Source organism: Mobula hypostoma, chromosome 1 (genome assembly GCF_963921235.1).
Source record: "Mobula hypostoma chromosome 1, sMobHyp1.1, whole genome shotgun sequence".
In the NCBI taxonomy this organism is placed as follows: domain Eukaryota; kingdom Metazoa; phylum Chordata; class Chondrichthyes; order Myliobatiformes; family Myliobatidae; genus Mobula; species Mobula hypostoma.
Window position 1 is genome coordinate 101,181,815 of NC_086097.1, and position 16,779 is coordinate 101,198,593.

Consider the following 16,779-nt stretch of genomic DNA (forward strand, 5'->3'; position numbering starts at 1 on the left):
CACTTGAAGTAACCATTCCTGTCCCTGAGACATCCAAGTCTCTGTAATGGCCACCACATCATATTTCCAAGCACTGATCCACGCTCTAAGCTCATCCGCTTTGTTCATAACACTCCTTCCTTTAAAATAAACGCATCTCAAACCTTCAGTCTGAGCGCGTATCTTCTCTATCACCTGCCTATCCTCCCTCTTGCACGGTCTGCAAGCTTTCTCTATTTGTGAGCCAACCGCCTCTTCCCCAGTCTCTTCAGTTCGGTTCCCACCCCCCCAACAATTCTAGTTTAAACTCTCCGCAGTAGCCTTAGCAAACCTCCCCGCCAGGATATGGTCCCCCTGGGATTCAAGTGTAACCTGTCCTTTTGGTACAGGTCACATCTGCCCCAAAAGCGGTCCCGATGATCCAGAAATCTGAATCCCTGCCCCCTGCTCCAATCCCTCAGCCACGCATTTATCCTCCACCTCATTCTATTCCTATTCTCACTGTCGTGTGGCACAGGCAGTAATCCCGAGATTACTACCTTTGCGGTCCTGCTTCTCAACTTCCTTCCTAACTCCCTGTACTCTTTTTTTGGAATCTCTTCCCTTTTCCTACCTATGTCATTGGTACCAATATGTACCACGACCTCTGGCTGTTCTCCCTCCTACTGCAGGATATCTTGGGTGTGATCTGAAACATCCCAGACCCTGGCACCTGGGAGGCAAACTATCATCCGAGTTTCTTTCCTGCATCCACAGAATCGCCTGTCTGACCCTCTAACTATAGAGTTTCCTATCACTACTGCCATCCTCTTCCTTTCCCTACCCTCCTGAGCCACAGGGCCAGACTCTGTGCCAGAGGCACAGCCACTGTCGCTTCCCCCAGGTAGGCTGTCTCCCCCAACAGTACTCAAACAGAAGTACTTATTGTCAAGGGGTACAGCCACAGGGGTACTCTCTCGTACCTGACTCTTCCCCTTCCGTCTCCTGACTGTGACCCACTTGTCTGTCTCCCATGGCCCCAGTGTGACCACCTGCCTGTAACTCCTTTCTATCACCTCCTCGCTCTCCCTGACCAGGCGAAGGTCATCGAGCTGCATCTCCAGTTCCCTAACTCAGCCTCTCAGGAGCTGCAGCTCGACACACCTGGTGCAGATATGGCCGTCCGGGAGGCTGGGAGACTCCAGGACCTCACACATCTGATACCGAGCACAGAAAACTGGCCTCACACACATACTTCCTCATTTCCGCAAATAACCCCAGTAAACCTACCTCGCTTCATCCCGTTACTGCCTAAGCCCATTGAGCCAAAGCCCGATCACTCTGCTGCCTCTCACTCCGCTGGTCGCTGGATATGGCAGTCTTCTTTTTAATACCTTTCGCGCTCTACTGGCTGACATCACGTGCCTGCACAGTCTTGCCTCTCTTTTACCCCAAGTGATAAAAACTGCCCTTGCTCCGAAAACCAGCCATTCACTCGCAGCCTTCTTGCTCCGAATCCATGCCCGCATGCTTCTATGAATTGAGTTACAGCCACATGATTGGCTGATTAGATATTTGCGTTGATGAGGTGTACGGTCGTACTGGCTGCTGAGTGTATGTCTGAGCGTGTGCGTATATATATATGTGAGAGAGATGCTGGTCAGATGTTGAAGGTGTCTCCTTTTCTCAGAGAATGTGGAGCTTGGTAGCAGGATGTTGGCTTGTGCAGTAGAAGCTGATGCCTGTTGTATGTGCACTTGAGAGGTGGAGCTGTTTCTGGCTGGAGCAGACCGTAAGTGTCAGGTCATGTTGATCAGGGCCACCACCCTCTGTGTGAAAAAAAATCCTTTTCAAATTTCTCCCCTATCACCTTAAATCTATGCCCTTTAGTTTTAGACCCCTTACTTTGAGGAAAAGACTGTGACTGTCCATGTTATCTACGCCCCCCTTGCTCTATAAGGTCACCTCTCAGCCTCCTCCACTCCACGGAAAACAGCCCAGCCTATCCTGCCTCTCATTATAGCTCAAGTCCTCCAGTCCCAGTGACATCCTCATGAATCTTTTCTGTACCCTTTCCGTCCTTCCTGCAGCTGGGCAGCCAGCACTCCACACAATTCTGCAAGTGTGGTCTCACATATATCTTGTATAGTTGTAACATGGCATCTCAATATTGTATCTGTACTCAGTGCCGTTGACCAATAGCCTAAACAATTCTTAGACTCAGTCAACAAGATGGCAATAAGATGGAAGTCTCCATTGACCTCATGTTGACAAGCCCTGATCCTGGCTCACACAGGTTAAGTTGGTTTTACCGAATGTGCAGTCAGTGACCTGACACATTGGTCAGGGTCAGTATAGATAGGATGTGCCAGAGAGACTGGGGAACATGAGGCCAGATTGTGAGTGCAAATTGGTTGAAATAGTTATTACCTAATTTCTGTGGTTCCTTGTGTCCTTTCTACACAAGTAGCAGAGCATAAACCACCTCAGAAACTCCTTCACTTGTGCTGTTTGAAAGTTTTAGCTAGACTTGACAATTGAGAACTCACTAAGCAAATTCACCAGACACATCTCTAGAGAGTCTCTTTTAACTTGTTTAGTATTATATTACATTGGCCTTATCAATAAAGCACGCTCCTTCACAAGTAGCTTGCTCATTTTAATCGATCACATTCATTGTTTCAGTGAAGATATTAGAGTTTCAAATCAAACAGATTCTTGGTTTGACAACTAGGGTTGATAGAACACAGGGTTATAAAGTGCAGAGTAAATACTGTTTGCTGTTTCCATCAAACCCCAGCCAGGTTTTGGCACTGATATTTCAAGAACTGTTCCACACCAGGCTTTCAGTGAGTTCTGACCATGCTGGCAAACTAGGAAATGGCTCACACTGTTACAGGGAAATGTGTCGTAATCCTTAAACTCATCTTGGATGGAGTTCTACCTTACCAATGAACAGCAGAGATTTGGGTAAAGGAGCCAGAGGTTGGATGGAAGACTGAGGTGAAACTGAAAAAAGTTCTTAAGATGTACTGCATTAGTCTACTCATGCCGGTCAGCTTTACAACAGCTGAAAATTGGGAAGAGCTCCTAAAGTGTAAGCATGACATTACAACATAGCAGGACCTTCTCTTACACGCATCAGGACTTCGAGGAACCTTTGAGAGTCATGTACTTATAGACAGTCTCACGGAAACGTCGGTCCCTGCTCAGTTTCCTGGCTGTCTCCTTCAGTTCCTCCATCTCTTCTTCCCCTTCACCTTGGGGGACGGCCAAGGAGTGGGAATTGGTCACTGGAATAAAGGCGGAGATGAAGGTAAGGAATGTGAACATCTTTGACCAGTTAATGATCACTGGTGCAATATTGTGTATTTCTATAGCACCTTCTGAACTGGGGCAGCACGTAGATTTCTTGCCCTTGGTAGTTCATCAGCTGGTCCAGGGCAAGGTAATTTTCCCCCTGAACCCCAAGATTGACATAGATATCGTGGCTCACCAATGTCCCTACTTCCTCAGGACCCGAAAGAAATTTGACCTGTCCCTATCTGCCGTTCATTTTTATTGATGCTCCATGTCCAGAAGCATGAGGGCTTGGTACAGCAATATGCGCTGCCCCTGACCAAAAGAAACTGCACATCACAGAAACAAGCCTCCCCTCCACGGACTTGTCTACAATCATTGCTGTCTCAATAAAACAGGCATCCAAGACCCTTCAGCAGACACTCTTTCTCCTCCCCTCTTCCTTTGGGCAGAAGATAGAACAGGCCGTACTAGCAGGTTCATTTTAGCCTACTGCTATAAGACTAGTAAATAGTTCTCTAGTGAGATACGCTGGACTCTTCACCTCACAATCTACCAATTTATATTCAGAATCAGAATCAGGTTGATTATCACCGGCATTTGTCGTGAAATCTGTTAACTTAGCAGCAGCAGTTCAATGCAATACATAATATCGACAAAGAAAAATAATAATAATAATAATAAATAAATAAGTAAATCAATTACAGTATACACATAATGAATAGAATTTTTTAAATCATGCAAAAACAGAAATAATATATATTGGAAAAGGTGAGGTAGTGTCCAAGGATTCAATGTCCATTTAGTAATCGGATGCAGAGGAGAAGAAGCTGTTCCTGAATCACTGAGTGCGTGCCTTCAGGCTTCTGTACCTCCTACCTGATGGTAACAGTGAGAAAAGGGCATGCCCTGGGTGCTGGAGGTCCTTAATAATGGACTCTGCCTTTTTGAAACACCTTTCATGCACCTTATTGTTTACCTGCTTTGCACTTTCTCTGTAGCTGTTACACTTTATGACTGATTACTGATCTGTTACTGATTTACCTTGTTCTACCTCAGTGCACTGTGTAATGATCGGATCTGTATGCAAGACAAGCTTTTCGCCGTACATGTGACAGTAATGAACCAATCCAATTGCAATATTTACACTAACCCAAACTTGCTAATGCCCTGATTATTCCCGTGTAGATCCAATTGTGGAAAAGATACTCTGGGTGAACAGATTACCACATTCATCAAGTTACCACAGCAATCAGATCTAACCATCTTTCATAGGTCGGAAGGCATCTTGGGATGTCCTGAGCATTTTGGAAATGCAAGACTTTCATTTAAACAATAGCCTTTAAGATACAAGAAAGATGTAATGAAGGATAAGCAAACAGATTGATACTCTACACAATGCAGCAGTAGCAATTGTGGCATGAAGAGATAAAGAACGTTCATCAGAATCTGCGCTTTGTCCTGATACTAGATTATGCATCTTCTATTGAAACCTGCCCCTCTTTGACCTTTTACTGACCTCCCTCCATGTACACCGTGTATTTTCTCAATTGTCCACACTGGACAGAACTCACTCCTCACCCAATTGAATTTAGCATTTCAATACCTTTCATTCATCTACTTTCCCCTTTCGTTTATCTGTAAATTGTCTGTACCACATTCAAAAACAACACACAATACATTCACACCCTTGATATACCTGAAAATTGCATTGTTCTATTCTGACAGTAACCTGCTACAATCTCACCCCTACCCCCTCCACCTCTAGCCCCCTAACCCATGGTAATGAGGGAGTGTGGCTTGCAATTGTAACAAAAGCTACAGGGGGCTTGCAGTCATACCAAAATATCAACATGCACACACGGGAAGTGGGAACATAAGAAGGCTACCAGACAGAAAGGGCCAGTAATATCATGAAGGATCCCACCCACCCTGCTTATGGACTGCTTGTCCCACTCCCATCAGGGAGGGTACTATGTAGCATCCACACCAGGACGAGGTGACTCAAAAACAGTTACTTTCCCCAAGCAGTAAGGCTGATCAACACCTCCATCCACTAACATACCCCTAACCACCACTTCTTATCATTTCCTGTCAGTCACCTTATATACAGCTTCTCCTGTACCTACTGTCACTTTATAGACATACAATTGATCTATTTATTTATATTTATTGTGCTTTTATTATTATTGTATTTATCTTTTGTATTTTTTTATGCTGCATTGGATGTGGGGTAACAACTATTTCATTCTCCTTTACCCTTGAGTAGAGGAAATGACATAAAACCATCTTGAATCTTGAATCTTGCTCAATTATTTAATAATAGTAACATTATCTCCAGATACATGCCTGCCTCCATCACCTTTCACCTCATTGATAATACCTCTGTGATACAATTATTTATTTCAAACCTTTGGCTTCCATGTTAATTGAAGAAGTGAGTTCAAAGACTATCAACTCTAGAAAATAGGGAAAAAATGCCTCATTTCTTTATTAAATGAATGACTCCTTATTTTTTACAGTGACCCTGGGTTCCAGATTCCCATCCTCTCCACCCTATCAAAACACTCAGGATTTTACAAGTCTCAGTCGAGTCCTCCCCCCCTCTTTCAATCTCCAGATACAAGCCTTCCCTGTTCAGTTCCATGCGCCACCACTGTTCCTCTGAGCCGTTCAGGTGTGTAGCTGCACAGTAACCGGAATGCTCTTACCATTTGTTGCCACACGGCTGGAACTTTTAATGTTAATAGTATTTTGCAATAATGCTAACGTAATTTTGTAATCCATGTTAATGTAATTGTGAATTACCTGGTAATTAATTAATATAATCCATACATTTTCTATGTATACGATAGTATAATCTTTACTTTGAAACATTTTAGAGCTCCAACATCGGTGAAATTATTATGGGGAACAAGGAAATGGCAGACAAGCTGAACAGGTACTTTGGATCTGTCTTCACCAGGGAAGACACAAACAATCTCCCAGATGTAATAGTGGCCAGAGGACCTAGGGTAACGGAGAAACAGAAGGAAATTCGCATTAGGCAGAAAATGGTGTTGGGTAAACTAATGGGACTGAAGGTTGATAAATCCCCAGGGCCTGATGGTCTGCAACTCAGGGTACTTAAGGATGTGGCTTTAGAAATCGTGGACGCATTGGTAATCATTTTCCAATGTTCCATAGATTTAGGATCAGTTCCTGCGGATTGGAGCTAATGTTATCCCACTTTTTAAGGAAGGAGGGAGAGAGAAAACAGGCAATTATAGACCAGTTAGTCTGACATCAGTGGTGGGGAAGATGCTGGAGTCAATTATAAAAGATGAAATAGCGGCATATTTGGATAGCAGTAGCAGGATAGATCTGAGTCAGCATGGATTTACAAAAGGGAAAGTCATGCTTGACTAAACTTCTGGAATTTTTTGAGGATGTAACTATGAAAATGGACATGGGAAAGCCAGTGGATGTAGTGTACCTGGACTTTCAGAAAGCCTTTGATAAGGTCCCACATAGGAGATTAGAGGTAAAAATTAGAGCAAATGGTATTGGGGGTAGGGTACTGACATGGATAGAAAATTGGTTGGCAGACAGGAAACAAAGAGTAGGGATTAATGGGTCCTTTTCAGAATGGCAGGCAGTGACTAATGGGGTACCGCAAGGCCCGGTGCTGGGACCACAGCTATTTACAATATATATTAATGATTTAGATGAAGGGATTAAAAGTAACATTAGCAAATTTGCAGCTGACACAAAGCTGGGTGACAGTGTGGAATATAAGGAGGATGTTATGAGAATGCAGAGTGACTTGGACAGGTTGGGTGAGTGGGCAGATGCATGGCAGATGCAGTTTAATGTGGATAAATGTGAGGTTATCCACTTTGGTGGCAAGAACAGGAAGGCAGATTACTATCTGAATGGTGTCAAGTTAGGAAAAGGGGGAGTACAATGAGATCTGGGTGTCCTTGTTCATCAGTCACTGAAAGTAAGCGGACAGGCAGTGAGGAAAGCTAATGGCATGCTGGCCTTCATAACAAGGGGACTTGAGTATAGGAACAAAGAGGTCCTTCTGCAGTTGTACAAGGCCCTGGTGAGACCCCACCTAGAGTATTGTGTGCAGTCTTGGTCTCCAAATTTGAGGAAGGACATTCTTGCTATTGAGGGAGTGCAGCGTAGGTTCACGAGGTTAATTCCAGGGATGGCGGGAATGTCATATGTTGAAAGATTGGAGCGACTGGGTTTGTATACACTGGAATTTAGAAGGATGAGAGGGGGACTTGATTGAAACATATAAGACTATTAGGGGATTGGATACGCTAGAGGCAGGAAACATGTTCCCGATGTTGGGGGAGTCCAGAACCAGAGGCCACAGTTTAAGAATAAGGGGTAGACCATTTAGAACGGAGTTGAGGAAAAACTTTTTCACACAGAGGGTTGTGGATCTGTGGAATGCTCTGTCTCAGAAGGCAGTGGAGGCCAATTCTCCGGATTCTTTCAAGAAAGAGTTAGATAGAGCTCTTAAAGATAGCGGAGTGAAGGGATGTAGGGAGAAAGCAGGAAAAGGGTACTGATTGTGGATGATCAGCCATGATCACAGTGAATGGCGGTGCCAACTTGAAGGGCCAAATGGCCTACTCCTGCACCTATTGTCTATTGTTACATTGTCAGTATTTCAAGTTACAACACTGTTACAAATTGTAACAATAAACACCGAATGGAAGTTGGTAGGGCTTGGTGATATGTTTATTGGAGTGCCAAAGTGAAAGATCTGCTTACATCTATAAGTTCTGACATTGATACTGCATCTATTATTCGATTCATTGAATGTGTGTGTAATCACTTGAATAATAGATTTCCTGATGATGAGTTAAGAGAATGGCAAACTTTTGACCCTGTTGCTATTGCAAACGCAACCAATTTTCAATTTGGAAAAGAGAATATTGTAAAACTCAGCTACTGTTATGAACGCCGACAAAAATGTTGTCTCAAGAATGTTGCAGCAATACACTGATTTCAAATTTGTTGTTGCTGAGAAAGTTAAGACTGGTCCAATTAAGACGCTCACTGATATGCTGAACTAGGTGCGTAGAAACGAAGAATTTGAAGAACTGTCAATTCTTCTTAACATCGTTCGAACAGTTCAAGCTTCCAGTGCCGAGTGCGAACATGGATTCAGTCTTATGAAATCAATCAAATGTAAATCCAGAAACAGACTAGAAGTGGAACATTTGGATGATCTAAAGTCTGTGATGATCAAAAGTTTGTGATTGTTCAATTTTCATTCTAAATATTCATAGTATGCATACTACAAAAATATTTAAAGCGCCAGGCTGTTTTCAGGCCATGTAAAAATTTCCTGCTCAGTCCGATGGTCCGCGCAGCTGTAAAGAAAAACAAATTAGAGGAAATATTGTGTACCACCTATCTTTCTGGTTAGAGTCCATCATTTTCAACCCCTCATCATCTCTATCAATCACCTCTCAGTTTCTGTCACTATTTCTAATCTCCTCTCCTCCTGACAGTCCTCCTCACATATCGCCAGTCAGCTCTTCCTCCACTCCTTCACACTGGACACCTCCCCTCTATCAATCAGTCCAGCTGAAGGATCTTGACACAAAGGTTGACTGCCTACTATCTTGCATTACAATCTTTGTACCATTCTGTTGTTTTACCATTGATACTGCATTTCTTATTAAAATGCAGACTGTTTACTCTGAAAGCTTCACACAAACAAGCAATTTCATTGAACCCCGGTGTATATCCTAATAAACTAATATGAATTTCTCTCCACAGATGCTGCCTGACCTGCTGAGTTCCTCCAGCAAATCGTTTTGTTTTGCTTTAGCATAACACTCCAGGTCAATACTACATAGTCCCACCCTGTCAAAGGGCAGAAGGTAAGCCTGAACAGTATCTGCCTTGGAGAGTGTGAAAGTTCTCTCCTGTGGTCTAGCTGGGATTTATCTGTTAACAACACAGGTCTGAGTCCTGTAAGAGAAGCCACCAGTTCCCAGTAGGTCTCCACCACCACATCTTGGGTTCCTGCAGAGATTACTGACTGCTTTCTCAATTGTACTCCAGTGCTGGACTGCGCTTTAGGGAGATGCTGCATCCATTCTTTGGCACCCATGCACCTCTGCTGACTGTGATGGGAATGGCAACTCCTCTCAAATGGAGGGGACACTGTTCAAGATGCAGTGGTGAGTCTGAAGTAGTAACTTTGAAGAGTATTGGTGTTCTCCAGTAGATGGACACTAGGTAATTTTCATTTTTCTGAATTAATTGAGTTTGAGTTTGTAATTGTTTCAAAGTGCTAAGTGCTTTAAAATGTAATAAGCCATTTATTCCAGCACATGCACTCCTCAGGAGACTCCTCTTCAGAGATTCAGCATGTCATCAAAAGCCTTGGCAAACTTCCGAGGATGTGTGGTGGAAAGTGTGCTGACTGTCTGCATTATGGTTTGGTATGGGAACACCAATGCTGTTGAGTGGAAAATCCCACAAAAGGCAGTGGATTCGGCCCAGCACATCACGGGTAAAACTCTCCCAACCTTTGAGCACATCTACATGAAACATTCCCATAGAAAAGCATCATCCATCGTCAGAGATCAGCACCACCCAGGTCATGCTCTTTTCTCGCTGCGGTCAATAGGCAGAAGGTACCAGAGCCTCAGGACTCACACCACCAAGTTCAACAATGGTCACAACCTCGCAAACATTAGGCTCTTGAACAAAGGGGATAGCTACACTCATTTAAGGTCTCTGTTAAATTGTTATTTCATGCTTGTTATTTATTGCTATTTATTTATAACTGCATTTGCACAGTTTCTTCAGTTAACTGCTGTTTACAGTTTACAGTTACTATTCTATAGATTGCTGAGCGTGCCGGCAGAAAAGGAATCTCAGGGTTGTGTGTACTCTGATAATACATTTTACTTTGAACTGTGAACATCAACAACACTGAGGCTGAGGGGACTGAAAACTTCAATTTCTTAGGACTGAACATCAGCAATAGCTTGTCCTGGGCCAGCCCCACAGACACCATAGCCAAGGAGGCAAACCAGTTTCTCTACTTCCTGAGAAGGCCAAGGAAATCTTGCATGTCCCCTTTGACCCTCACCAATTTTCACAGCTATGCCACAGAAAGCATTCTATCCTGATAGATCACTACTTTGCCTGTGACCACAAGAAACTGCTAAGAGTGCGAACACAGAAACCAACCTCCCATCCATAGACCGTGTCTGCTTTTCTTGTTCCCTCAGCAAAGCAGCCAACATAATCCACCCTGAATATTCTCTGGACCATTGGGCAGAAAAAATATAGAAGACCAGGCTCAACGACAGCTTCCAGCTGTGTCTGTAAGATTATTGAATGGTCTTCGATATTGTGTTTGTAAGATTATTGAATGGTCTTCTAGTACAATACAGTGGACTCTTGCTTGCAGCTATGACCTTGCATCTTATTGACTGCTGCAAGGCACTTGCTTTGTCACTGTATCACTATATTCTATTCTGCATTCTGTTTCTCCTTTCCCTTGTGTTACCTCAGTGCACTGCTGTGATGAAATTATCTGTATGGATGGCGTGCAAAGCAAAGTTCTTCCCTGTACTGTACCTTGGTGCAAATGGTAATAACAAACTAAGTTACTAATTTAATGCTTCTGGTAATTTTGTAGTCGTTGGATATCTATTACAGATTTTCATCCAGTTAAACCAGAGGCATTCTTCACCGTCCTCTCTAATTATTCCCGGATATTTTGTGGGTCAGGCCCCTTCAGGTCACATGACCACTCCCAAAGGAGTGTTAAACTGCCCAGAGTCTTCCCCGAGGATTCAGCTGCTTTGGAAGCTGACAAAGGCAAATGTGCCAAGCATTGACTAGTAGTTACCATGTAGGGCAATGGGCAAGTGCTGGGAGGGATTTCTGGACGATCATGTTGTTGCAGCATCTTCTATGCTGTTCCAGGAATGGTCATGAAGTTTGGAATTCTTAACGTCATGTTGGAGTGTTACAATTAGTTTTGGTGTCAATCACAGTTAGTTCACATATTTAACACTAGGGCAAAATAATGCATCATGCTTTCAACACATTGGTCGTACTCGCCAGCAACACGGCACTGTCCCCACACTACAGGTGGGAGGTGGGGAGCAGAATTGCCTCTACCCAGAAACCTGGTGAAAAGCATAATCAATGTGTTTCACTTCTGCTGGGTTCGCTGGCAAGACAGCACATACAACAGGGAGCAAGCAACTGGACAGGGCGAGTGAAGATCCATTGGCGTTCCTTGTCTCATAGTGTCTGATTCAGCTTGAGATTTCAAGAGAACAGTGAGCAGGCTGTATATCTGTCACAATGGCGTATATATAATAATAATCTGTAAAACTCAGAGGTGTGCTGAGTAAGGGAAGAAAGTCAAACTAAACTTAGAATGTGTCAGTATTACCGTTGAGTAAAGGTATCTGCAGAAGCATGAGAGGAGCTGGCTGAAGTTGACTGGAATAATAGTCAGTTGTTACTTGGAGTTTCAAGAGGCCTTTGACAAAGTGCCACATGTGAGCTGCTAAACAGGGTAAAAGGCCAAAGTATTACAGGAAAGATACTAGTACGGATAGAAGATTGTCTGACTGGCAGAAAGCCAAGTTTGGGAATAAAGGGGGCTTCTTCTGGTAGGCAGCCACTGTCTAGTGGTTTGTGTTGGTCTGCTGTTTTCAACATTATATGCTAACGAACTGGATGATAGAATTGATGACTTTGTAGCCAAATTTGCAGATGGTATAAAGATAGGTGGAAGTGAAGATAATGTTGAGGAAGCTGGGAGTCTGCAGAAGAACTTGGACAGATTAGGAGAATAGGCAAGGAAGTGACAGATGGAATACAATGTTGGGAAGCATATGGTCATGCACTTTGGTAGAAGGAATAGAGACATATTATTTTGTTAACGGAGAACAAATTAAGAAATCCAAGGTGGAGAGGGACTTGAGAGTCCTAAAGTTTAACTCGCAGGTTGAGTTGATAGTAAGGAAGGTAAATCCAATGTTAGCTTTGATTTCAAGAGAATGAGGATAGAAAAGCAGGATGTCACGCTGAAGTTTTATAAGGCACTTTATATATATCTAAGAGTTTTGCACAGGACATTATGGGGAGCATTTGTTGGTTCTAGATCTGTTGTCATGAAGAATGAAGGGGACGTCGTTGAAACCGACTGAATGATGAAAGGCATAGATAGTGTGGACACAGGGAAGATGTTTCCAGTAGTGGGAGAGACTGGGACCAGAAGATACAGCCTCTGAATACAAGGATGTCCCTTGAAAATTGAGACAAGGAGGAATTGCTTTAGCCACAGGGTGGTGAACCTGTGGAGTTCATTGCCTATAACAAGCGAGGTTGATAGATTATTGCTTAGTAAAGGCGACAACATTTACAGGGAGAAGTCAGTAAAAGGAGTTGAGAGGGATAATAAATCAGCCATAATCGAATGCTATAGCAGATTCAATAGGCCAAATGGCTTAATTCTGCTCCTATATTTTATAGTCTAAGATATTGGAGCAGAATTTGGCCATTCAGCCCATCAAATCTTAACCACTATTCGATCATGGCAGAGTCTGTTTCTTTCATCCCATTCTCCTGCCTTCTCCTCATCACCCTGAACCCACCTATCAATGAAGAATCAACCAACCTTTGCATTAAGCACATCTGACCTCCTCACCCCTCTGTAGCAAAGAATTATACAGATTCAGCACTTTGTGACTAATGAAATTCCTCCACATCTTTAAACTTTAAAGAACTTTAAGGAGTTCTCCCTTTATTCTGAGGCTGTGCCCTCAGATCCTAGATTTTCCTAATAATGGAAACATCCTCTCCATATCCAAGCCTTTCAATGTGATCCCTCCCCTACCATCCTCTGAACTCCTTCGAGTACTGGACCAGAGATATCAAAATTTCCTCTCATTCCCAGGATCATTTTTGTGAATCTCCTCTGAAGAAAACTACAATAACCGGTGATGAATCTTTAAACTGCTCAAACCCCATGTCCTTCTTGCTTCTAGCATGGGTATAATGGGCCGATTGTCCACCTCTGCAGTGTTGCCTCTGATTCTATGCTGCAGGATTTGCCAGATGCCCATTATGAGCTTGGTTTGAACCAGGGTGTGAACGGTAGCAAGATAATGTTTCCATCTGCAGGTGGAAGAGGGGAAAGTGGAGAGAATGGAAAACCTGCCTGCATCTCCTTAATACATCAGGAAATCCCTTACTATTTAATTAAAATAAAGCCACTCCTATATCAGTGTAGATATGCTCCACAGTGGACAGTGTGGGCAGTGTGACACTTCCAATCTTCTGTCACCTGTGGTTGTTTGGACGTTTCTTGGCCAATACATTCCCAGCGACTTCTGGACATTTGCAATCCCTTCCGGTCACTCTAAGTTTCTAATTTTCTGTGGTTCAAAACCTTGATAGTCCCTTTCCCATTGGGATAGCTTCTCGATCCTTTTGTAAATAGAGGATAAACCAGACACATCCCAGCCCTACCAACCTCTGCTTGGCTGAACTTGTTTTCATTAAGCAATTCCTGTGCAGAAGAATGCAGCATCACAAGAGGTGACAGAGAATTATGTTGCATCATGGGCATAAGCTTCCCCACCATTGAGGATATCTTCAAAAGGCAGCATCCATCACTATGGACTCTCACCACCTGACACATACCTTGTGCGCATGCGCTGGTCGTGCATACAGCCTGGTACAGCCATTCTGATCTATTCTTTTACTTTCTTCTTCTTACTTTTAATTTACATTATTTTTTGTATTTTTTTCTCACGGTAACACGTCGAAGCTGCACCCTCTCTAACATGCTGGTAGAGAGAGTTTTATTTGGGTTTTCTTTAGCGCTGAAAATGGTTACATCCCGACACGCGGGACAGAAGCATGGTCGCATTGTGTATTCCATGGACCAGCAAATTCCAGCTGGCTTAGCGAACAGAGCGGCAGACACCCCTGCTGAAATCCAGAGGAAAACACACAGAGGATGCAGAGGAGGATCACAAAGCCGAGGAAAGAGGACCGGGTCGAGACAACAGAGACTTTTGGAGAAGAGGAGTTCGGTGGGTAATACCGTTCCGGCTGACCGGAAGGGCACCGAGAGCGGTAAGCGTGAAGGAGTGGGGTGCTTACTGTTCTGGCTAACAACGGATGATGCAATCCGGGGTATATTACGATCGAGGAACGTGTTTGCAGACTGGATATTGAACTTTTTACTGTTGGACTTCGGCCACATTCCACCGTGATACAACACTTAGCGGCACGGGAGGTCGATTCCTGCCTCTGGCCATCGAACGTGCAGCTCCTCCCGTAGAGGGTCAGACACCCTGAGCCAATAGACTGGTACTGGACTTATTTTCCATCTGGCATAGCTTTGCATTTTGTTGTTTGACTGTTGGGGTTTTTTGTATTGCTATACTTACGCTGTACTCTTGGTTGGTGCGGCTATAACGAAACCAAATTTCCCTCAGGATTAATAAAGTATATCTATCTATCTATACCCTCTTCTCTACCAGGGAGCAGGTACTGGGATGTAAAAACCCACACTCAGTGATTCAGAAACAGCTTCTTCCCCTCTTCTGTAAGATTTCTGGATAATCCATGAACATTACCTCATCATTGACTATCTCTTCCACTAGTTGTTTTTGTAATTTAAAGTAACTTTGTGTCTTTGTACTGTACTTCTGTTGTAAAGCAAGTATATTTCATGTCGTATAAATCAGTGATAATAAAAATAAGGTTTTGAATGATGCCTTTAATTTGGAGGCCCAAGGGACTGCACATGCTGGAATCCGCAGCAACACACAAAATGCTGGAGGAACGCAACAGGTCAGGCTAAATCTGTGGAAGGAAATGGACAGTTGACATTTTGGGTCAAGACCCTCCATCTTGACTGTGAAATAACAAAAAGTAGGCTCAGGGAACAGAGGCAGGAGGCAATGGAAGAAGAGCTCAGAATCATGGTGGACATAGAATTCATTGAGGGGCAAGCGCAAGGAGATGAAGGTGAAGCCCCTGCTGAGGACAGAACGTTCCAGCTCAGAAAAGGAGAGATCAGAGGTGATGGTGAAGTCAAAGCAGGGAATGGAGCTGGGGTCAGAGGAAAGCAATGGGTTGGAGGGCTTAGGGAGTCAAGGGTTCAGTGGAGTGAAGGGAGGATGAGGGATAACTGTGAGAGACCAGGGTGAGTGGGACCTGGTGATGTAAGAGAGGTAAAAGGATCCAGCGGCACTGGTGGGAATCTCGACCTGGAGACAGTGGAAGAACAGCTGTATACCAGCAAGAGGGGCCAATGAGGGGTTCAGTCCAGATGAAGGGTCTCTACTCCAAATGTTGACTGTCCAGTTCCCTCCATAGATGCTGCCTGACCTACTGAGTTCCTCCAACAGTCTGTGAGTTTTGCTCCAGGTTTAACTTCATTTATTATTTTCAAAATGGCTGTTGCTGCTGGACACTTGCTGGGCTTCTCTGCAGAGCTGCCTCTCTATAGAACTTACCTGGTTCCAATCGCATTCATGTCCTCCACTTTCTCCTCTTCTTACAGTTCTGCCTCCGAACTGAGTTCCAATATGTCACCACTTTGCTTCCAATTCCCATCTCTGAGGACCCACCTCTACCTTACAGAGGGCAGACATCAACTCTCAGACACCTCCTCAACCGACTCTTGAGATCAGCACCCACCATTTGTGAGAACATCGGTCTCGCTTCCCCCACCTCTGTCTGGGTTATCCCTTGACTGACTACCACCAGGTCTATAGACAGGCTCGATCCAGTGTCCACCCCAAACTCACAAGTCCCTGCAAGAACTCTGACATACTTTCTCCCATTAAGGACCTCATTTCTTTCTCCCATTTTCTTGGTCTCCATCAGATCCTTTCAAGTGTCAGTGACCTCCACATCCACTGTTTCCAAGATGTCTTCTATATTCTTCATCCAAGACTTCCCCTATCCCCTCCCCAATATACACTCTTCGCCACATCTTCTCCAGTGACCTCCACATCCACTGTTTCCAAGATGTCTTCTATATTCTTCATCCAAGACTTCCCCTATCCCCTCCCCAATATACACTCTTCGCCACATCTTCTCCACCTCTTGTCCTTGCCACATCATCCTTCCAAACTGTGATCTGTGGTCAGAGTCTCCCAGTCACCCTCTTCCACTCCCCTTGAAACATCAGCACCAGACTACATGAACATTCCAGAGTTTGAACCCCTTCAGAACAAACCACCTTCAACACATGCTACTGCCCCTTCTGTTGTAACACATTTTGTCTAACCTTGCCTTTCACTTCCTCCTTAGCAACGGTCAGAATGCACAGAAGTCCTGAAAATTGAAAGGATTGCTGACTGAATTTAATAAATGAAATCACTGCTCAAGGTGCATATGTCCTCAGTCTGTAATCCTGACACAGTCACCACCTCACTGAGTTCATGATTGATAGTGGGAGCTCACTTAGACTGCACTTATCATTTCCGTAGACTGCATTCA

At 43.9% G+C, this 16,779-nt stretch overlaps 1 protein-coding gene across 4 annotated transcripts in view; it reads right to left on the bottom strand.

Moving 5' to 3' along the window:
* Positions 1-388: 388 nt before the first annotated feature.
* The window catches only part of plekhd1 (pleckstrin homology domain containing, family D (with coiled-coil domains) member 1), a 311,066-nt gene continuing 294,675 nt past the window's right edge, over positions 389-16,779 (bottom strand). For 3 of the 4 annotated variants that reach the window (XM_063053877.1, XM_063053869.1, XM_063053854.1), the window contains exon 13: positions 389-3,251. In XM_063053877.1, coding sequence (XP_062909947.1) covers positions 3,100-3,251 — 152 coding nt within the window. In that variant the 3' untranslated portion in view covers positions 389-3,099. Of the gene's footprint in view, positions 3,252-5,612; positions 8,637-16,779 lie in introns of those variants that run through there. The other variant, XM_063053862.1, reaches the window with a different exon arrangement.